Source organism: Aedes aegypti, chromosome 3 (assembly GCF_002204515.2).
Source record: "Aedes aegypti strain LVP_AGWG chromosome 3, AaegL5.0 Primary Assembly, whole genome shotgun sequence".
NCBI classification, from domain to species: Eukaryota; Metazoa; Arthropoda; class Insecta; order Diptera; family Culicidae; genus Aedes; species Aedes aegypti.
This window is the reverse complement of record NC_035109.1, coordinates 279,087,326-279,106,858: the sequence shown is the minus strand read 5'-3', so window position 1 is coordinate 279,106,858 and position 19,533 is coordinate 279,087,326. Positions and strand designations below refer to the sequence as shown.

Genomic DNA, 19,533 nt, shown 5'->3' with positions numbered 1-19,533 from the left:
TGTCCATCTTGTACAGCTGACCAGCTCTTCTGCCAGTTGCGACCACACTTCCGTTCTTCAAAACCTTCACTGTACCGTTAGAGATTCTTACCATCATTCCGTTATCTTCCAGGCGCCGAGCCGAGAACAAGTTGCATGCCAACTGTGGGACGTAGAGCACATCCTTGACAACAGCCGGTACTTTCCTTCCATCAATCAGCATATTGACTTTTACGGTGCCCGCATACTCCGCGAAAACGGCCTGACCAGATTTTGCCACCGCTATACGCACCTTATTGTCCAACGCATGCATCTCATCAAAGAAAGTCTTGCTCTTCACCATGTGATCCGTCGCGCCCGAGTCCAGGATCCAGTCGACGTTTTTTTTCGACACAGTAGCAACAGACAAACACTCCATGGTTTCCGTAGCAACGAACGTCATTTCCTCGGCAACGCTCGCTCCAAGCTTTGTTTTTCTTGAAAATTTTCCATTCTTCTTTCGGGGCCGAGTTGAGCTAGAATCTTCAGCAGGACGGTTTTCGGGACACTCAGCTCGCTTGTGACCGTACTTGCCGCAGCCGAAGCACTTGATTCCTAGCTTCTTACCAGAAAACGCCGAATCTCCAGAATTTTCCGACTCACCTGCAGGACTTGAATTTAGTCGCTTCACCTGCTCGTCCAGAAGCCGCTTTTTCACATACTCCAACGTAAGCTGCTGTGGCTGTATCGTCTCCAGAGCCGTGATAAGCGCTCCGTAGGATCCGAGAAGCGCCAGCAGTAGTTGACACACCAAGTCTTCCTCCTGCATGTTGACTTCCGCCGTCCTTAGCTCGCGCAGAATCTTCTCGAACCGGAGCAAGAAAGCCTTCACGTCGCCACCTTCCGCCAGCCGCAGCTCTTGGAACTGCTTTTTCAGGATTAACTTGCCTGCAATTCCAATCCGTTCGAAGTTGTTCTTCAGCTCGTCCCAAATGTCTTTGGCCGTCTTGTGTTCCTTGGTATACTCGAGCTGATCCTCTGCAATCCGGTGAATTAGCAGGTTCTTGCATCGTTGATCCTTGGCCATCCGTTCGTCCAGTAGCTTCTTCTTCCGCTGCCTCTCCTCAGCAGTATCGTCCGGAAGTTCCTCAGCGTACTCTTGATCCGCAATTGCCGTTTCCAGGCACTCCAGCAAGCCCCTGTCTTCCATCAGCACTTCAATCCTGAATTTCCAGTTGCCGAAGTTTTCACCGTTGAACAGCCAGAGTTTTTCGTCGCTCATCTTGACTTCTTCCGCAGAACTTGACCAAACGTTTCTTCAAATAAACTACTTCCGTGCTGGGCCAATAACCTATTGAAACACGTCTGGTTATGTTGGGAGTAATAGTGGAAGTGAAGAAAATTTTATTGCTCTAATGTCTAAGCCTACTACAATATGTTATCCTAGGTTGCTATGGGTAGTCCTTCGGTTGCCATCCAACAACTATTAGGTATTATTTTATGTTTTTATCACTATTGATATTATCAAGGCCAAAATTCCCAGTAAGTGAAGAATTTTATAGTACTAGAACACCATAGAAGATCGCTAAACATTACCTAATCATGGAACGGCTTTTTGCTCTATTATTTTAGGTAGATGCTATTGATCTCCCTTTGCTCCTATCCGCAACCCGGTGTACGCGCCCTGTTGATTTTCGAAAACCTCGTAGAAGATTACACCGTCAATGGCATTCCCAATTACTACCCCACATTGCACATTCAAGGGTCTGATTGTGCTCCTAACCCACCCTCAGTTCGTAATCTTCTCGCCAGTTTGAAATTATATTTTCCTGAAGTGAAAGTAATTTTGATGAGTGATAGCCTAGTGCAGCCCAACTGCATAGTACAGTAGTTTAACCAGAATCTTAAGATCAGAAGATAAAATCTAAATTTGTAATAAAAAGGTTGCCATTACTTTGAAATTCACCCAACATCTAATCAAAACTACTAACAACAGCGATCAATTATCAAAATTCATCGCTCCATATAATCATATAATCCCAAGCCCAGGGATATAATCACAAGCCCAGGGAATATGCATCGTATTGAAGTTCTTATTATTGCAAAGTATTTTCGGCAAAAGCAATTCGTCCGAGAAAAACCCCTCATGCCAATGTGAATCATTGAAGTGCCCAAGTAGCTCTGCACCCCACCCTATCTAGGGAAAGTGTACCAGTTATGGCCATAGTGATTCCCTATTTGGCCATATGTGAAATTTTGATAACTTTCACATTTTAAATCTTTTTGAATGTTTTAACATCAAGATATATCTTAAATCTAACAAATACAACACACAAAAATTTCCAAAATTTGAAGACATTAAAGTAATCACGTATGGCGAAATAGGGAACCACTATGTTCATAACTGGTACACCTAACCTATATTTTCTTCGATGAAGGCTTTCGGATAAAGGAACAAAATAAAGTAGCTTTTTTCAATGTAATTCCTACAAAATTTTACTGTCTCGTGAAATACAATTGTGCTAACAAAAAATATAATGTAATAGCATTAAACACTTTTAAACCAAATTGCGTGATATAGAGATGATAAAGGTTGAGGCAGAAACGCATATTTTGATTCGGATTGTTTGTTCTTTTTAGTAGTAGCAAATTAGATGACTTCACAAGAAGAGAAATATAACCTATATAAAATAAAATCAAGAAGTTAATCATGCACTTGCACGTAATATATATTTTCTACTTTTTAAAATTGATCCATTCTTTAGTATATATTCTGCGCAGGACTTCCTCATAAATTTATCTGAATTGCCTCCACTGTCGTAGTTTTAAGTGCGCCTTCCATAATAATTAGCACTGATACATTTCCCCTCTGCTACCGATTCTCTCATATTTACACTTTTTTTTACTCACTGAAAACGCGCATTTCCGGTCAAACTAAAACTGATATACCAATTGTATGATTTAGGATTCTTTTTCTAAAAAGCTGCACATTCTGGAGCTTTGATATCTATCGCCATATCTAAGTTTGATCTACGTAAGTCAATCCATACTTGAAGGCGATATATATAGTGTTGAACCATTTTTTTGGCTATGCAAAGACATGGAAAAAGTGCTTCTCACCTCAACTATATCAAACAATCGAACAAATTTTAGGAAGATAATTGCTCTTGTCTTCAATAATCATTGATGTTTTGGAATTAACCGTTATCATCGGTAGTAAAAACTAAAATGGATGCGGAATAATCGGGTATCTGTCCCTTTTTTCCGCGATAGTGTGTTTTTTTTTTGTTTGTATAATTATAGTTTAACTTTAATATTCTTACTATACGCACGGTCGCTCGCTCACTATCTTTCGTCTAACTTATGCGTATGTGTCTGGGTATGTGGTTAAGCGAAAAGTAAACGGGTTACCTTCTAATATTTGTTGCACGACTCGCTGTCCCCTCAAATATCCTATCGAACTGTGAAATTACTGCTGAAGGCAGTATTTGGGATTATTGTTCAGAGCCAATATTCTGTAGACTTGAATTGGTGATCGGGAGATTTCAAGGCGAACGTAGCACATTACGGAGACGAAAGATTACGGCCTAACGCAACAACACATCATCAGTCATCTTGCCCTAACCTTCTCGCTTGATATTCGTCGGGGTCTCTGCGAGACCCTTCACTTTCAGTCTATCGGCGGTTTTCAAAAACGTCGGCAGTTGTTCTTGGGAAACGTTGACCTCGCCAGCGTACATAAACTCTAGGATCGCCTGCAGGTGGCTGTAAGACACGTCCTTCAGGATGATGATCGGATGTTTGGAGGGGTTTTCCTTCACGACAAAACGACAAGACAAAAAAAAGCTTCCGTTAGTTGTATGAAGAATCTATGCGGCGTTAACGTATCTTCCAATAGAATATCTAAGCATAAGCAATGATAACCGTACAATTCGTAGCTGCTACTCCGTGATTGACCAGAATAATCGAAGTTGCACAAGGAACCAAGAGATGTAGCTTGGGAGTAGCTTTCCATCTTCAATGTACACTTTCGAGAACTCCAAACATTAAAAAGTCAATAACGGCGCCGGCCACGTACTTATCGGGGAAGGGAAAGAATGTTAGTGTGACATCTAGTATAACTAGCGACCGAAATCACCTCTGCATTTTCATGGGTGTCATGGGAAGAAGTTTTGTTAGTTAGGAGGGATCATAGCTGCATGATCAGGATTCATCTTGGTAAGTGATGCGATGCATGCAACCTTAGTTCAAAAAATCACTTATCAGTACTCTAAAGACAACGTGAACATATGGTAGAACTTTCAGCGTCCAACCTTTCAAGTTATTTTTTGTAATGATAAAAATCAGGTAAAAGGAAATGTATGAAGTTTTTAATGTTAATGTACAAGAATTTATGTTGACACTGTGTGGTCGAGTAGTGTATGGTCTTTCGATTCAATTGCATACTCCTGTGGGACGGAATCAAGACCAATCGTGTTCGGTCCGCGTGGTACGAGTGCGAAAAATGAATTTCGTGATTTCGAAAATGCTTCCACCACCTTCAAAAATGTTGAAGTTTGATACCCATATTGTATGGTTCCGAATGTGAACGAAATTGACTACTTCTTCCGGGGCTTTTCAAACATACTATAGAGTGGCCATAGCAGCCGCAAATTCTAAAAATGCTTCCGGAAGCCTTAGCTTCAAAAATATTGAAGTTTGTTACCCATATTGATATAATTCTAGACATGTTTTGAATTTGCGTCATCCCCCGGGGTACTTGGAACCTACTATAGAGTCCACTTGGATACCGGGTACCCCCGTTGGTTTGACCACATTTAATCTGAACACTTTTTAATTTGTACCCCGCTAATTTGCACATCGTTCAGATTAAAAATGGTTCAAACGTCATTTACCTCGTGGAACGGAGTAAAGTGAAAAGGAACGCTGTGGAACGGAACGCAGAATCAAAACAAAACAGCGAAAGAGGTAACCAGAAACACGTTTCTAGGGTGACTAGATGTTCAAATTAAAAATGTACCCCGATGGTTTGCATGGGGTACCGTTCAAATTAACGGGGGTGCACGGTATAGTTCCGTTTGATATTGGATACATGATTGGAAATACAAACGTGACTGATCATCTTTTCTGGAATCAGTTTTACGGAAATGGCCATATCTCCGAACATTTCCAACGAATTTTAATGCCTCCACTTCATTCTTCAATTGGCTCTATTTTTGTGGGAAAATGTTAACATCTACAAAACTGCACATCGCACAAAATTACAAGCGGCAGAAAAAAATGTAATTTGGACATGACGTTTAAAAATCCGGAACTTCTCCGTTGTCCGGTGGCCAATAGCATTGCCAAGCAAATTACTGAAACTAAACCAAATTTGTCATGAAATGCTTCCTGATGCATCCAGAGCCGTAGCGTGGTATTATGGCGCCCTTGGCGAACTTCCATTTTAGCGCCCCTAAATCAAAGCTCATCAAAAATTATTTTTGAAACACTTTGAGCGATTTCTACAAGAATTTTTATGAAAATCATCAAAAGTTTCATAATTAGTTAAAATATTTTCTTAAGTTCAGAACGCATTACACTATTGACTAAAATCCGTCAAAAAATATGTTTTTTTTTTTATTTGTCCAATGAAAATTTTCTGAGAACTTTTTAATATTATCTGAAAGATGCTCTGAAAAATTCCGAAGAAATTTATAGTTCATCTGGTTAGATGTTTCAGGCAAAATTTTCAAATTATAGTGAAATACATTTTTTTAAAGAAATCCTCCCAAACATCCATCTGTTTTTAGGCAGAGTTTTGAAATGTTTTGCCATGAAGAACTTGAAAGAATTTAGGAGTTTATGCCCGAAATAGAATTCGAAAAGAAAAAAAATCAAATATATTCCATTTTTTCAAGATATTTGTACAGAAACCGAAGAAAATTGTTTAAGATTTGAAAAGAACTTTTTTTATAAATTTTGCGTAGATTTAGTCAAGTTTTTCTCTAGAAGTGTTATTGCAAAAAGGCAATGTGGAAATCACAAGTTTTTAATAATCAATAATAAATTACTTGAAATACATCAAAGAGTAGCCCCTAAATTATGTATTCAAATGATAATCGATATAACCATTGTCTTTGAAAGCTGTTTTCACAGTAAGATACCAAGTAAAAAGGAAGTATTTACAAAAATTTTAATTTTTTTTTTAGAACCTTTTAATTGAAATCCACGGTGGATGAGAAGGTTAATCGAGAATCTATTAGAAGAAAGTTAACCATATATACTTTCGATGAAAAAAACATCAAATAAACAAGAAAAATCTCAATCACTGCCAGGTCAAATCTTAATAAAACATATCGAAGAGGTGTAAAACGTAACATTCAACCATTCTACTACAATCTTTTATGGAACACCAAACGAGATTCAGCTTGTATAGAACATTCTTTAGGTTATTAAAAATGTATTATAGATTCTAAAATTATGTCTGCTGTGGGAATTTTCGAGCAGTAAAAAATCAAATGAAGATTTAAAAATTACTCAACATTTTTTCAGAATGACACTTGAAATTATGTGTAAGACCGATCAAGACGAAGCTTTGCTTAGAATCCTGTCCTTGATTTTGAGAGAATCTTGACCAATTTTCTGTTGAAATTCTGCCCAGATTTTCGTGGATCCCGCTCAGGATTATATTAGATTCATGCACATTAGGGCGCGGCTTATTTTTCGAAAGTTCTCAAAACCAAAAATTGATGTGCTCTTCTGGATTTGAATCACGTGAAAAGGGAAACCTCAAATATGATCCAAATTATTACTGATAAGATTTTTTCAATATTCGATATTCCCTAATTTAATATCTTCAAAATAAATACCAAGTGTTTCACGCATTTTGGCGCCCCCTGTAGGCTTGCGCCCTTGGCGGGTGCCAACCTGGCCAACCGCACGCTACGGCACTGGATGCATCTAATTTCATCCATTTTTCAAAAAGTTATAAGCATTTGAATTTGGGCAAAATTTTGCCTATCTCAATCATTTTGCCGATCCCCCGTAGGAGTCATCTTTGGTTGGTGATACGGTCTATGCCTATGATATATTCACGCCCGATCAGGTTCGCTATATGATTTAATTACCGCAATTCGCGAATTGCTCGCCGCTTATGCTTATCGTGATTCGCTGCCTGCTCCACAAAAGAGCTAGCGCATTCAAAGGATCATGCACTATCTTTTGACTTCATTGAAAGACTACGAGAGACGTTTAGCCCTGGGCTAGTTCATCTCAGGACCAACGGCTTTATTTCCCGTCCGAAGGAAGTCGTCAGTATAACTTCAAATGTCTTAAGCAGGCATTGCAGGATTCGCTCTCATTTGAGTATGAAGCACAATCAAAGCAAGCAAAGAAAAACATCCCATCTGTTGCGGTCCACGATCGTCATTGTATCGCAACGTGTAACAAGTCTGATAAATGGAAGCAGCGAGCGAGAGCCCCAAAGAGAGAGCGATGATAAAATCCATTTTTCTCGCTTGTTTACCGTTGGGGATAGGTGTTTTTCTTTACTGACACAATAAACAATCCACGAACTTCCAATAGCAATAGTGTCCCCCAGGCTTGGAGCACCTTTAGAGGGGTTTTATCATGCACTACTATCCCCCCAATCTGATCAAAGTTGTAGCAGTATACGATAAACAGTCTCTCATAACGTGCAGCATGTTATGATAGTTACAGAGAGCGATACGTGAGGGATTCTCTCAATTTTCTCAGGATTCAATCCCTGGTCTTAAGTGACAATCTTGGGAATGGGATTTGATTCCAGGTCCTCAACGTGAGAGACCCTAACCCCATACACTAGGTCCGTCCCCACCTAAATTAAGTATGAGGTATGCTGCCCATACTCGCATAACAGTCCCATATTCTATGGGATTCCCTATATAAATGGGACTGTTATGCGAGTATGGGCAGTATGCCCTAATAAAGGCAAAGAGAGCTCATAGCTATACACCACAAAACGTTTAAATCAACAGAATATAGGGTAACAGTGCGCATCGTACCTTCGTGCCGTGTGTACACAAATTCTTTCCGTTCTTGGAAGTTTAAAAACTACCTAAAGCATTTAAACAGTGCATAAGCATTAAGCATTGATGGCCGTACAATTCGTAGTTGCTACTCCGTGATTGACCAGAATAATCGAAGTTGCACAAGAAACCAAGAGATGTAGCATGGGAGTAGCTTTCCATCTTCAATGTACACTTTCGAGAACTCCAGATATTAAAAAGTCAATAACGGCGCCGGCCACGTCCTTACGGTCACAGGGGAAGGGAAGGAATGTTAGTGTGACATCCATTGTTACTAGAGACCGAGATCACCTCTGCATCTCCATGGTTGTCATGGAAAGGTATTTTATAAGTTGGGAGGTATCATAGCTGCATGATCAGAATTCATCTTGGTAAGTGATGCGATGCATGCAACCTCAGTTCAAACAATCACTTATCAGTACTCTAAAGACAACGTGAACATACGATAAGTCGACTCTTTTAGCGTCGAACCATTCAAAGTTTATTTTTTAAAATGATAAAAATCAGGTAAAAGGAAAGGTATGGGCTTTTTAATGTTAATTTACAAGAGTCTATGTCGACACTTACAGTGACGAACTGTTCATATTTTATTAAGTAAATTCATTTAAATAACACTGCCACCGTTGTCATAAAAACGGTGTTCCATAATATATTTTACATTTAAAATAAAGGCATGAAACGAGCTCACCAAATTGATCCTCATCCACCCTTGATTGAGGAGCTGTAGCTACTGTAATTACCATACTCGTTTCACAAAACGAAAATATTACTCCGGCGACGCGAGAACCTAAACTCGATTGGACTCAGAACGCGTGCAAACTAAAACGAGAAAAAAAAAAACGGCGACGCGACGACGCAAAAAAAAAGATTGTTCTAGTGCAGAAGAAACGAGGCCAAAACTCAAACCCCCAAGACACTAATCTAGAGGTCCAGGCAGCCGCTCAAGCAGAAAACCTTATCGATTGGTTACCACCAGCGAGCGAGCATTCGATTTAGCCCGGCTCTCCAAACCCGTGCAATCGAAAAATTTGAGGTCCGGCAACGATGCATCTTCACCTTCTGCTTGGGCTTCAACGAAAACGGCCCAGCAGAACGCGTGCAGAATAACCGTTTCATTTTCGCTACAGACACTTTTTTCACAAACTGCACCAGCCGTTTCACTGGTTTCAACAGTCGAATCTAGTAATTTGCGGAGACGATAAAAACGAGACAGAAAATTTTGAAAACATTCGTTCGCGCGCGCTGCCTACTGCGATACTACCTAAAGCATTTAAACAGTGCTACAAAAACAGTACTTTTCTGTAGTATGTTTCTACTATTGATCCATTTACGATCCTTGTTTGGACCCGTGCCATTGATTTTTCGTTGGACCCGTTAGCGAAAGCTAACAGTGGTAATCCACCTTGGACACCGGCTTGCAAAAAAAAAACTCTTAAGAGGTCTCTTCTTTCTTATTCACTAAAGCCTGATTCGCTGCTGACAAGTATCTAATTTTTCTCGGCCTATCTTGATGCATGGGAAATTTCTGCAAGGAATCGATCAAGAATGCGCTTTTTTCTGATCGCAGTACGCAAATGAAAAGAACTGTCAGTTCAAATGGGAGTCGCTGTAGAAAATTTCTGCAAGGAATCGGCGAGAAATTTCTTTAGCGATTCCTTTTCAGTAGCAAATCCGGCTTAAAGCTAAGTATGCTGTTTCGCACAAGAAAAGTAAAGAAATTTCTTGACTGAAAGGGTCAAGAAATTTCCTACAGAGAGCCCCCTTTGAAGTGACATTTCTTCTCAACTGCGTACTGCGGTCAGAAAAAAGTGATTTTCTTGACCATTTCTTGGGAGAAATTTTCCACGCATCGAGATAGGCGATTCCTTTTCTTGTCAGTAGCAAACCGGCCTTAAACATGGAAACCACGAGCAAAAGGAAGGCAGTGCCGTCTCGTTCTAAGGTGCACTACACAGTCGAAGATTTCAAAATAATAAAATAAAAATATACATTATAATTCCCAATACATGCAACATTCGTAATATGCAGTTGCTTGAAAATATTCTTTACCTAATTGGTGCATCGCCATCTGTGAACAAACCCTCCACAAAGTCTTCACCGTTTCATTGTATTTCATCGTTAGAGATAATGGAAATTCGCATTATCGCGGAAAATCCACGAAATTTGGCTTTCATCGCAAAACGAGGTTTTATCAAAAATGTTCTAATCGTTTAGTTTCAAGTTGGACGTCTTTCTGGCTTGCATTGTATCAACCAAAATGCTTAAAGTTAACAACGAGTGAATAAAGTGAAGAAAATTAAAATGAAAACGTTCATTGAATTACAAATATAATAATTTCGAGACACTTGAAGATTGCGTCCAGTACAGTCGAGTTTCGTTCGTTGCACTATCTATAGGTGGACTTCGTTTTAATTGGGCTCCCGTTAGGTGGGCTATAGCCCATTTAAAACGAAGTCAAACGTCACGTTTTGACATGAATCTCGATTTATCAATGTTGGTAGCCCTGAATTTCTATTGTATTCGATCTTTTGACAGCTAAAAACTCAGCCCGATTAGTGAAAGTCTTTCACTAGGTGGGCTACCGGCTTAGTGCAACGAACAAAAGTTGACTGTATTGGAAATTATATTTCGAGAGGGGTTCGCGATAAGGGCCTATCTGACAAATCAATAGCAATGAGAAAATAATCAATGAAATTCACATGTGCAATTTTTAATTCCAATTGGAGAAAATATACTCAAACTTAAACCTTTTCACTTTAATTCACATTTCATGAACCTAATTTTAAAATCCACATGAATACCACACACATCTCCTACAATTTCCCTAGCTATTTCGCAAATCTTATAAGGTTTCGCCTAAAACATACTGGAGAATGCCATTATCGCCCAATGAGCCTGTAATCGACATTATTTTCAGTATCGCCTATTACTTTTGCGCCGTGTTTACATTGTGGTTTCAATTAAGCCCACCATGTTCGCCTTGTTTACTTTTTGTTTACAGTGTCGCCGGGTTCTGATTTGGATTTCAGATGCGCCCATAACTTTGATAAACAAAAACACAGGCGTAATCAATGTGTGTTGTTTTGCATGACGTGAAGTTTCGTCTTCTACAAATTTGCGTTTTTCAAATAGTTGAACTATCGGTAGGGGAAAAGTTTAAGTGCAGTGAATAGACAATCAAGCTTTAATTTCAACGCTATATTTTCTTGAATTGGGTACATTTTGTCAGTTTCGCCCAGTTCACTAATCTTTCTAGATTTTAAGGTGGATCATTTTATTACTGAAATACTTGAGCTTGAGCTTGATTGGCCGCCCTTGGATTCTACTTCAGTATCGCCAGATCAGCTGCACTTACACAAGGAACCAACCGAATGACTAACAGGCATCCTCAATGTATAATTGCTGGTGATCTTCTATTTTTAGGCAACAATGGCGACTGCCACATTAAAATGCGGACCAATGTGGGGAAAGGGGAGGAAATGATGTTGCACTTATACTGACCCACCGTGGAGTCCGACTGCATCTACGCCAGTTCATGCGGGAATGTATGGATTGGGGGAAAGGCATGGCAGAGAAGTTTGCTTTTGTGGTTAGCAGACTGCCTCAGGCGTGAGGAAAGGCGGGCGCGTGGAAGAATGGGAGCGTTAGGGAAACGGTTTTTTGTCCGTCTCGGGTTCTAGCGTTTGCTATGAACGAATAGTTTGAGTGTGATAGATGGAGAATTGAAGATACAGTGAAACATCCATGAGTCGATATTGAAGGGACCATCGACTCATGGAAATATCGAGTCATGGAACAGCAATCCTTTGGAAAGCTGCTTCTAGGGATTATCATAGTAACCAGGAAATTTTGTTCTTAGTATGGTTCCATGAGTCGATATCGAGTCATGGAACATCGACTCATGGAGGTATCACTGTAGAAGCAAGTGAGAGACACAAGCAACTACAAAGTACGAGGAAAGGGACGGGCCCGGGATTGAACCCATGACCTTCTGCTTATGGAGCAGAAGCGGTAGCCATTAGACCACCAACCCCGTCTTAATATTTTTTTTTACTGAAATACATTTCAAAACTCAATTGCAAATTTCGTATTCATAATTTTATTTGAAGGTTTGTGTAAATCAGTGCACAGGTAATCAAATTCCTCAAGAGACGCCTATGAAGGAAGGGAATCTCTGAATTCACATCTTCCTTCCTTCGGGGTGTAAAACTGTCGTCACTAAACGTGGCAATAATGGAAGAAAGGACGTTTCTCCGGAATGCACACTTTATCCTAAGGGTGGAATGGTTAATGTTGATGATTGCATCGAAATGAGTAATCAGTTCGATACTTTAGACAAATTTTCCGAACATCAAATCGATGCAGCCTCTAGCCCAGACTCTTTGAGTCAAGTGAGGAAACAAAGAGTGCCGCGTGTTGTGGTCAGTTATTCCCTTCTCGCAAACGAATCGTTGAGGCTCGTACCAGTCAGATAAACGGTGACGTTTTGCGTTCCCGGAATTCCCCAGGCAGAATCTCCACCAATGCTCATTTTTCAGTTACGAACGCTTGCTTAAGAAACATGCCTATCAGGTAAATTATAATCATGCTTTTTCACAAGCTAATTTTCTTCCATCGGGTACCCAACGAAACTCCTATGCCGATATTGCAGCAGGCACTTTCAACTCCTCCCCTTTAAATCGTCTTCCTATATATGACACGATAGTAATCACGATGTTAGCATTTCTTTGCAAACAAAACTTGATATTGACAATACTTTCAAAACTTTGTTTGTCGAAATTGTTGAAGCAAGAGACATTGCAATACCAAAATGTTAAGTTAATTTCGAATCCGTGATTATAGTGACAGTACGTGTATGAGGTATTGGAATAAGCGTGACAGAGGGGGGAGGAGGGTCTAGAAATTTTGAAAAACGATGGACGTCATATTTGGATCTTCCCTTACCTGAGTTACCCAAGGAATGTCAAAAATCTTTGTTTGTGGATGACACAGGCCTCTCCGCCAATATTTTTATTCATACTTGCAAAAATGGATGATTTCTCCTAATGCTTCTAAAACAAAAGCTCGTCATTTGAAACCTTCAAGTAGACAAGTTGTGACGGTGAGAGGGGTTTCAATAAATTGGTCAGATGAAGTTAAGTAGGGAAAGTGTACCAGTTATGGCCATAGTGGTTCCCTATTTGGACATATGTGAAATTTCAAAAACTTTCACATTTTTAATCTTTTCGAATGATTCAAAATGAAGATATATCTTAAATCTAACTACCACAATATACAAAACTTTTCAAAATGTGAAAACATTAAAGAAATCACATATGGCGAAATAGGGAACCACTATGTCCATAACTGGTACACCTACCCTATATAGGGCTCATGCTAGATAAAAATTTAACTTTAAAAAATCAAATTGTGGGCGTTCAAGCCAAATGTAACAAATATGTAAAATGTCTTTATCCACTTATTAACAGAAAATCCAAACTTTGTCACGAGAACACGCTTTTGATCTCCAAACAAATTTTTAGGCCAGCCATGTTGTATGTTGTAAGAATATGGACTAGCTGTCGTAATACTAGAAAGAAAGCTCTGCAGAAAATTCAAAATAATATTTTGAAAATGATCCTGAAGCTCTTTCTCTGGTATAGTACTAATGAGTTACATAGAATATCCAATGTTGAAACATTAGAACAAATGTCAAATAAAATAATTAATAATTTTTAAACGAAAATCGTTGCAATCTTCGCCGAATGTGTAATATATCTAAAACCAGTTAGGTTAAGTAAATTCAAAGCTTTTTTTTTCTCTCACTTGTAAAAATTCTGAAGTCAACTCACTTGTAAAAATTTTGGACTGCTACGCCAAATTAAATGTAATATGTTGTTAACAAAAGTGAAGTGTTAAAATTCAATTAGCGTTTTACATAAACATACTTCAATAATCCCTCCATAAATATGAAAAAAAGATTAGCATTATGTAGTAGACAACATGATACACCTTTTGCGTCGAGGTCACAACACTCAACGTCCGTAGGTCAGCGATCTGCTGTGACCTAGATTTTTTCGCGTACAAATCAATAATAGAAGTCATGTGAATTTCACTCACCTCCAGCAACGACTTGAAATAGGGACTACAAGCTGATAGCACCATCTTGTGCGCTTTGCACGTCTGCCCTTCGCAGGCCAGTGTTACCTAAAAGAAATATAACACAACAGAATCCTGTTAAGTCCCACTCTTATAATTGTTACACAATGTCGAAGAAAACTTACATCTGTAAAACTTTTCTCGTTTCGAAGATGCCGGAACGAAGTCACCATATTAGTTTGAAAGTCATTCCATTTGAGGAAGTACTGCTGCTGATCGGCCATGGTTCCCGGTTGCGTCGTCCGGATTGATTAGAAGCTGATCAACCAACGATGTGGGTTTCGGTTCAGAAAAGGAAGTGATTGCAGGAACAATCAGCGCCGGCTTCCACTATTAACTGACTGCTGAATGGAGACCAGGAAAGGAAACCAAAGGAAACCAAAAAATAAAAGAAAACCTGTAACGAGACAACTTTGGATGAAAGGTGTTCTGAAGTAATGAATAGAGATAAGCAAATCGGTACGCGACGTCTGTATTCGACACATTAAGGGATATCGATTAATAAATGCAAAAACTTTCCCCCAAAAATGAGGTGCTCAATTTCTGAAATCTAATCTGTCGCCCACTCAACCCTTTCTGCTTGCAGCATTTACTCGGGAGGAAAAGTTTTTTTCTATGAGACAAACGATGCGCTGAACACTAACACACTCAGTCATCCAATTTGAAGGTGATACCTATGAAGCCGACACATCACTGGATATTTACCAACTCAGCCACTCTGGAAGTGCACAGTGAAACGAACAACAGCAATATCAACAAACCGCAATCCAATTTTTGATGAAAGAAGATACACATTAATAGCCGAATCGCGGGAGAGACTTTTTCAAGTTCTTCGATGCATGGTGGCTTCTCAACACTACTGCTGTTAGCTCTTTCTCACTGGTCTATCTACAGATCTTAGACTAAAACACTGTGCGACTCTCACAATCACTTTTCCTTCGACTCTTCACGGTTTTCTAGTACTTTTGCTAACAATAATCATCGTTCTTCGTCCTAACACTATACTGATGCATTAGAGCGCTGGCCAGCCAAGTAGGATGATGATACGTCCATCCAATACATACCCGCAGCTATCGTCTTTGGGTTTCGTTTTTTGGTCTCTCTCGTTTTCAAACCATCAGCTATATGTACCGTTCACAGAGGCGATAGACTCTCGCGACTTTTGTTTATGATGGACGAAGTGAAACATGAAGGTAGGCTATTGTGTAATGCGTTTTTCGCTGGCTTCGGTCGGCCACCGTGTGGCAGGGCTGCCAAAGAGGATTTATTTTCGTGCCACAATGTATGATGCTTCAAGTATTATTCATTTGGTTCTACATCAATTAACTTGATAAAACCTCGTCAAAAATATTTCGTCAATTCACTCGGTTCATGGTCACTTCTCTTCATCCTCGGCTGCGGACCACGCTCTCCAGATCCTGGTGCACCTGGTTAATCCGCCCAGCTCGCTGCGCTCCACGCCTCCTTGTTCCGACCGGATTTGAAACGAACACTGTCTTTATCCTTCCAGCTTTAGCCACCTTCAGGATACTGGGTTTGGCTTAGAGTAGGGTGAGTTCGTGATTCATACATGAAGCTGACTCGAGCAGTGCTGATGCCGTTCTTTTCCTACGGCGACGTTGCTTTTTATCCTAGGCTTTCGGCGGCGCAATAAAAAACAACTCAATCGCTGTTTTAAATCATCTGTGAGATTTGTTTACGGACTTCGAAGACGTGACACAACGGGTATGGTACGACACACAATAGTTGGATGCGATCTTCCTGAGTACTATCGTCGGCTTATCTGTCATTTCATGCATGGAGCATATCATGGTAACCATCCAGAGTACACACCGATTGGTCAGAACGAGCGAGCCAGATCATTCATCCTCCCACACCATACAACCAGTGTTCGTAAAAATGTTTTGGTCTATGGCACGTCAACCTGGAACTCGCTACCACTCTCCGTCAGGCAACAACCCACATTAACTTCTCTTAAAGCAGCACTGAACAGAGGCAACTAGCCAATCACAATTAGCACCTGTAGTTAACTTATCTTGCTAACTGGCTCTCCTCATGTATTTTTCTTGAAATAATTTGTTCCTTGACATGGCTTAAAGTTGTAAATACTAAACATGTACTCGTTTTGCAAATAAATTACAATTACAATTACAATTACAAGACGCGAGTTTTAAAATTTTTAACTTTTGTTTCGGGCGCGATTTAGCCCATTTATAGATCAGTCACACACAAACAGACGTCACACTCTCATCATTGTCCATCGACCACCTTTTTAACAGTCGATCCGCCACCCGCAGCGCTCGCATCGTTTTTGTTCGTGTTTGACGTTTACACACTACCGCCATATGTTGGCCTGTCGGCCAAACGCACCGATTTTAGCATTGGGCGTACATGTCCTCGTGACTATGATTTTGATCGAGATTTGTTCTAAGTGTTACGTCTGTTTGTCTGTGGATCAGTGTCCGATTGACTACGATGATTGCGTACGTTGATCGTATACGTCCAAAACAAAGAGATGTTTCAATGTATTGTGATGTGATGTCTGCTATTTTTGAAGAGGTACGACGTGATCGGAGGGTCGTCTTTAAATAATCAATATTGTGAGCTTCCCAGGAAATCTGTTCTCATCCATGATCTTCCATACCACTACACGATCAATATTGCCGTGTGTCACCTTGGAATCGATGCGTAGGGACCTGGTATTCACGGCATTTCTGGAGGATGCATCTAGTGGTCAGTTACGAATCAATAATGTGTGTAAAAGAATGTAGGGAAAGTGTACCAGTTATGGCCATAGTGATTCCCTATTTGGCCATATGTGAAATTTTGATAACTTTCACATTTTAAATCTTTTTGAATGTTTTAACATCAAGATATATCTTAAATCTAACAAATACAACACACAAAAATTTCCAAAATTTGAAGACATTAAAGTAATCACGTATGGCGAAATAGGGAACCACTATGTTCATAACTAGTACACCTAACCTATTTATAAAAATCGGGTTGAAACGAATGACCAGCAACACATCAGAATATAACTGTTGTCCATGAATATATCTGTGTTGTTTTTTCATAAGGACTTATCTGCATTCATCGATTTCTCTTCATCGTTGCTCTCTTTGCGTTATTGCAGAAACCTAATTATCTTTTCGTAACCTATGTTTGTGCTGTAGGATGAAGAACCACTATATCTTGCTTCATTAACTAGAAACATTACAGATTTATCTAATTTAGCGAAGTTATTAGCGAAAGAGAGGATCGCTCATGTTGAATTGAATTTAATTACTTTTCATTGAAGGGATTTTCTGCCGTAGGCAGGTTCATCCCCAACAATCGCTCATGTCAGTTGATGATGTAACAGCACAGATATATCGAATTTCACAGATTCTGAGAAAAGTGTCAGGCGCGACAAAACATAAAACCACTTCTGATAAAAGTGTTCTACCAAAAAGTAAATGAAATTCAATGCCATTCATTATTTATTATAGAATCACTTTTATTTTCTAGTACTGCACTATAGTTTTCCAGATAAACAGTTTGATAAAGGCATGGAATATGTTTAATATGCATAAAATATCTAACTTCTATGTGTTTTTTAACATTGTCCTAAGCTCCAAATTTTCCTCTAAAATTGCTTTGTTTTCTCTAATGATTATTTGTAACATGTGCTCAACTAAGATTGAATCTAAAGGGCGAATGAGTGGTACCCCAAAAACCTTATCAATGGCCTGAAACTATATTTTTGTCATGAAAACTATAATGTAAAAGCCATTTTAGATTTCAAGTATTTTACGTAATAATACTTACTAGTGATCCTTATAAAGGATCACTAGTTTGCAACATTTACTTTACGACGAAAATGGATCATTCTGGCAACCCTTCCAAATACGTACAAACAGCTAGCAAAATACCAACAAAAGCACCAACAGAGTGCAATGAAAATCCAAATCCAAGGTCTTTTTTGAATGTACTTTCCATAAATTCAATGCAACGAAGGCAACGATCCTCCAAAAATGAGATTCCATCGATTGGCCTTCCTCCACGGTTTACATTTGTTCTGATGCATCATTCTTCATACGGACCAAATCCATCCGTCCAAAAACAGTTCCAAAATTGACATCAAACTGGGGTATGATTCTCCATTTTCCTTCGGTCGCCTGCTTTGGTTCCTGTGCGTCCACCTCGTCTATTTGGCTGTCTGAATGTCAAATTTTCTAATCACTCATCCGCCGCCATCGGAGAAAAAAAAATCAAAACACTTGATCCGCTAAGCAGGCGGTGGATGCGAAAGCTTCTTCTTCTGCGACGAAGGCGATTCGAAAAGATCCATCAGGGCGCTCCTTCCATTCCATAACCTGACTCCCGATGGCGAGAAAGATTACACACCACTTTCCACTTTCGCGTACCGAAATGCCGACAAAACACACGCCAAATTCGACGGAACTCTATTTTACCTGTTCGGAACGTAGAAGCGGACGCTTTTTCGGTAATTTTGCACCGTTTTATGTTGGTTGATTTTTCACTGGAATTTCGACGACGACGACGACAACTGCGAGACGAGAAACGAATATGAATATGCAATCTTTCACAATGAAGAAACCCTGCTCACGTCTGGCTCTGGCTTTGAACCGAACACCGAACGAACTGCTGCGATGATGATGAGATTGCTCCCGCTGCTCTCTTTCTCTCGCTCGCGTTTTGGAAATCTCCACACGTTTGAGAGTGAACTCTACACAAACACACGGAAAAATGAAAACTCAAAAATATATGCAGGGTGGCACGCTGCACAGTAGCGGGCCTTCATACAAAAGTCGGACAAAATCTCAAATACGTCCAAAATCACATGGTAATGGTAATTTATTATCTATTTTGGATGCCTTATATCATCCCGTTGGAAATAACAGTCAAATTGAAGATTCAATTTTCTACATTATTTTTTTTTCATCCACTTGAATAAAAAAGTTGTATCCAGCTTTTTACGCTCGCCATAAAAACAATTTGCTATAAAATATTTGACAGATGCTGATTATCAGCACTGAACTGAAACTTGGAAATATATCCTCAGCATGCCTTGACGAACCGTAAAATTTCATTGTTTTTCTTTCTGTCAATCAAACGAAAAGTTTGTTTGAATTTGAATCTTATTCGTTATTGGCGTTGCAAATACAATATCCATAGCTTCCCAAACTCGGTTTTCGCGGCGCACCAGCCGTTCGTCGGATCGCTTTTTCATTCATCTGCAAGCGAGCTCGCGACAATCTAGTGCGCTGCGAAAAGCGAGTTTGGAAAGCACGGAAATAATCGTTCTGAGCTTACTAACATGTCGTCGCGTTAATTCTATGATAATGATCTTTTATCTACTCCAAGTGTATGACAAGAGAATAGT

General features: G+C 39.6%; 1 protein-coding gene across 4 annotated transcripts; it reads right to left on the bottom strand.

Moving 5' to 3' along the window:
- Positions 1–2,427: 2,427 nt before the first annotated feature.
- LOC5573060 (longitudinals lacking protein-like) lies at positions 2,428–18,840 on the bottom strand. 4 transcript variants are annotated; one of them, XM_021855582.1, is made up of 5 exons: positions 18,757–18,840; positions 18,602–18,696; positions 14,270–14,541; positions 14,106–14,192; positions 2,428–3,773 (listed from the first exon to the last, which is right to left on the bottom strand). In XM_021855582.1, the coding sequence occupies exons 3-5, from the start codon at positions 14,366–14,368 to the stop codon at positions 3,579–3,581; spliced, it is 381 nt and encodes a 126-aa protein (XP_021711274.1). In that variant the 5' UTR covers positions 14,369–14,541; positions 18,602–18,696; positions 18,757–18,840; the 3' UTR covers positions 2,428–3,578. The 4 variants fall into 4 exon arrangements, with proteins under 4 accessions (XP_021711274.1, XP_001654392.1, XP_001654393.1 ...); XM_001654342.2 differs by lacking the exon at positions 18,757–18,840 and having other exon boundaries at positions 18,602–18,756; XM_001654343.2 differs by lacking the exon at positions 18,757–18,840 and having other exon boundaries at positions 14,270–14,555; positions 18,602–18,750.
- Between the last annotated feature and the right edge of the window lie 693 nt (positions 18,841–19,533).

Coding starts and splice junctions, on each gene's coding strand:
- LOC5573060 (XM_021855582.1), bottom strand. CDS start 14,368: ATGGCCGATCAGCAGCAGTACTTCCTCAAATGGAATGACTTTCAAACT. Junction 14,193..14,269: donor ACGAGAAAAGTTTTACAGAT/GTAAGTTTTCTT, acceptor TATTTCTTTTAG/GTAACACTGGCCTGCGAAGG. Junction 3,774..14,105: donor ATTTCAAGTCGTTGCTGGAG/GTGAGTGAAATT, acceptor TTTGTCGTGAAG/GAAAACCCCTCCAAACATCC.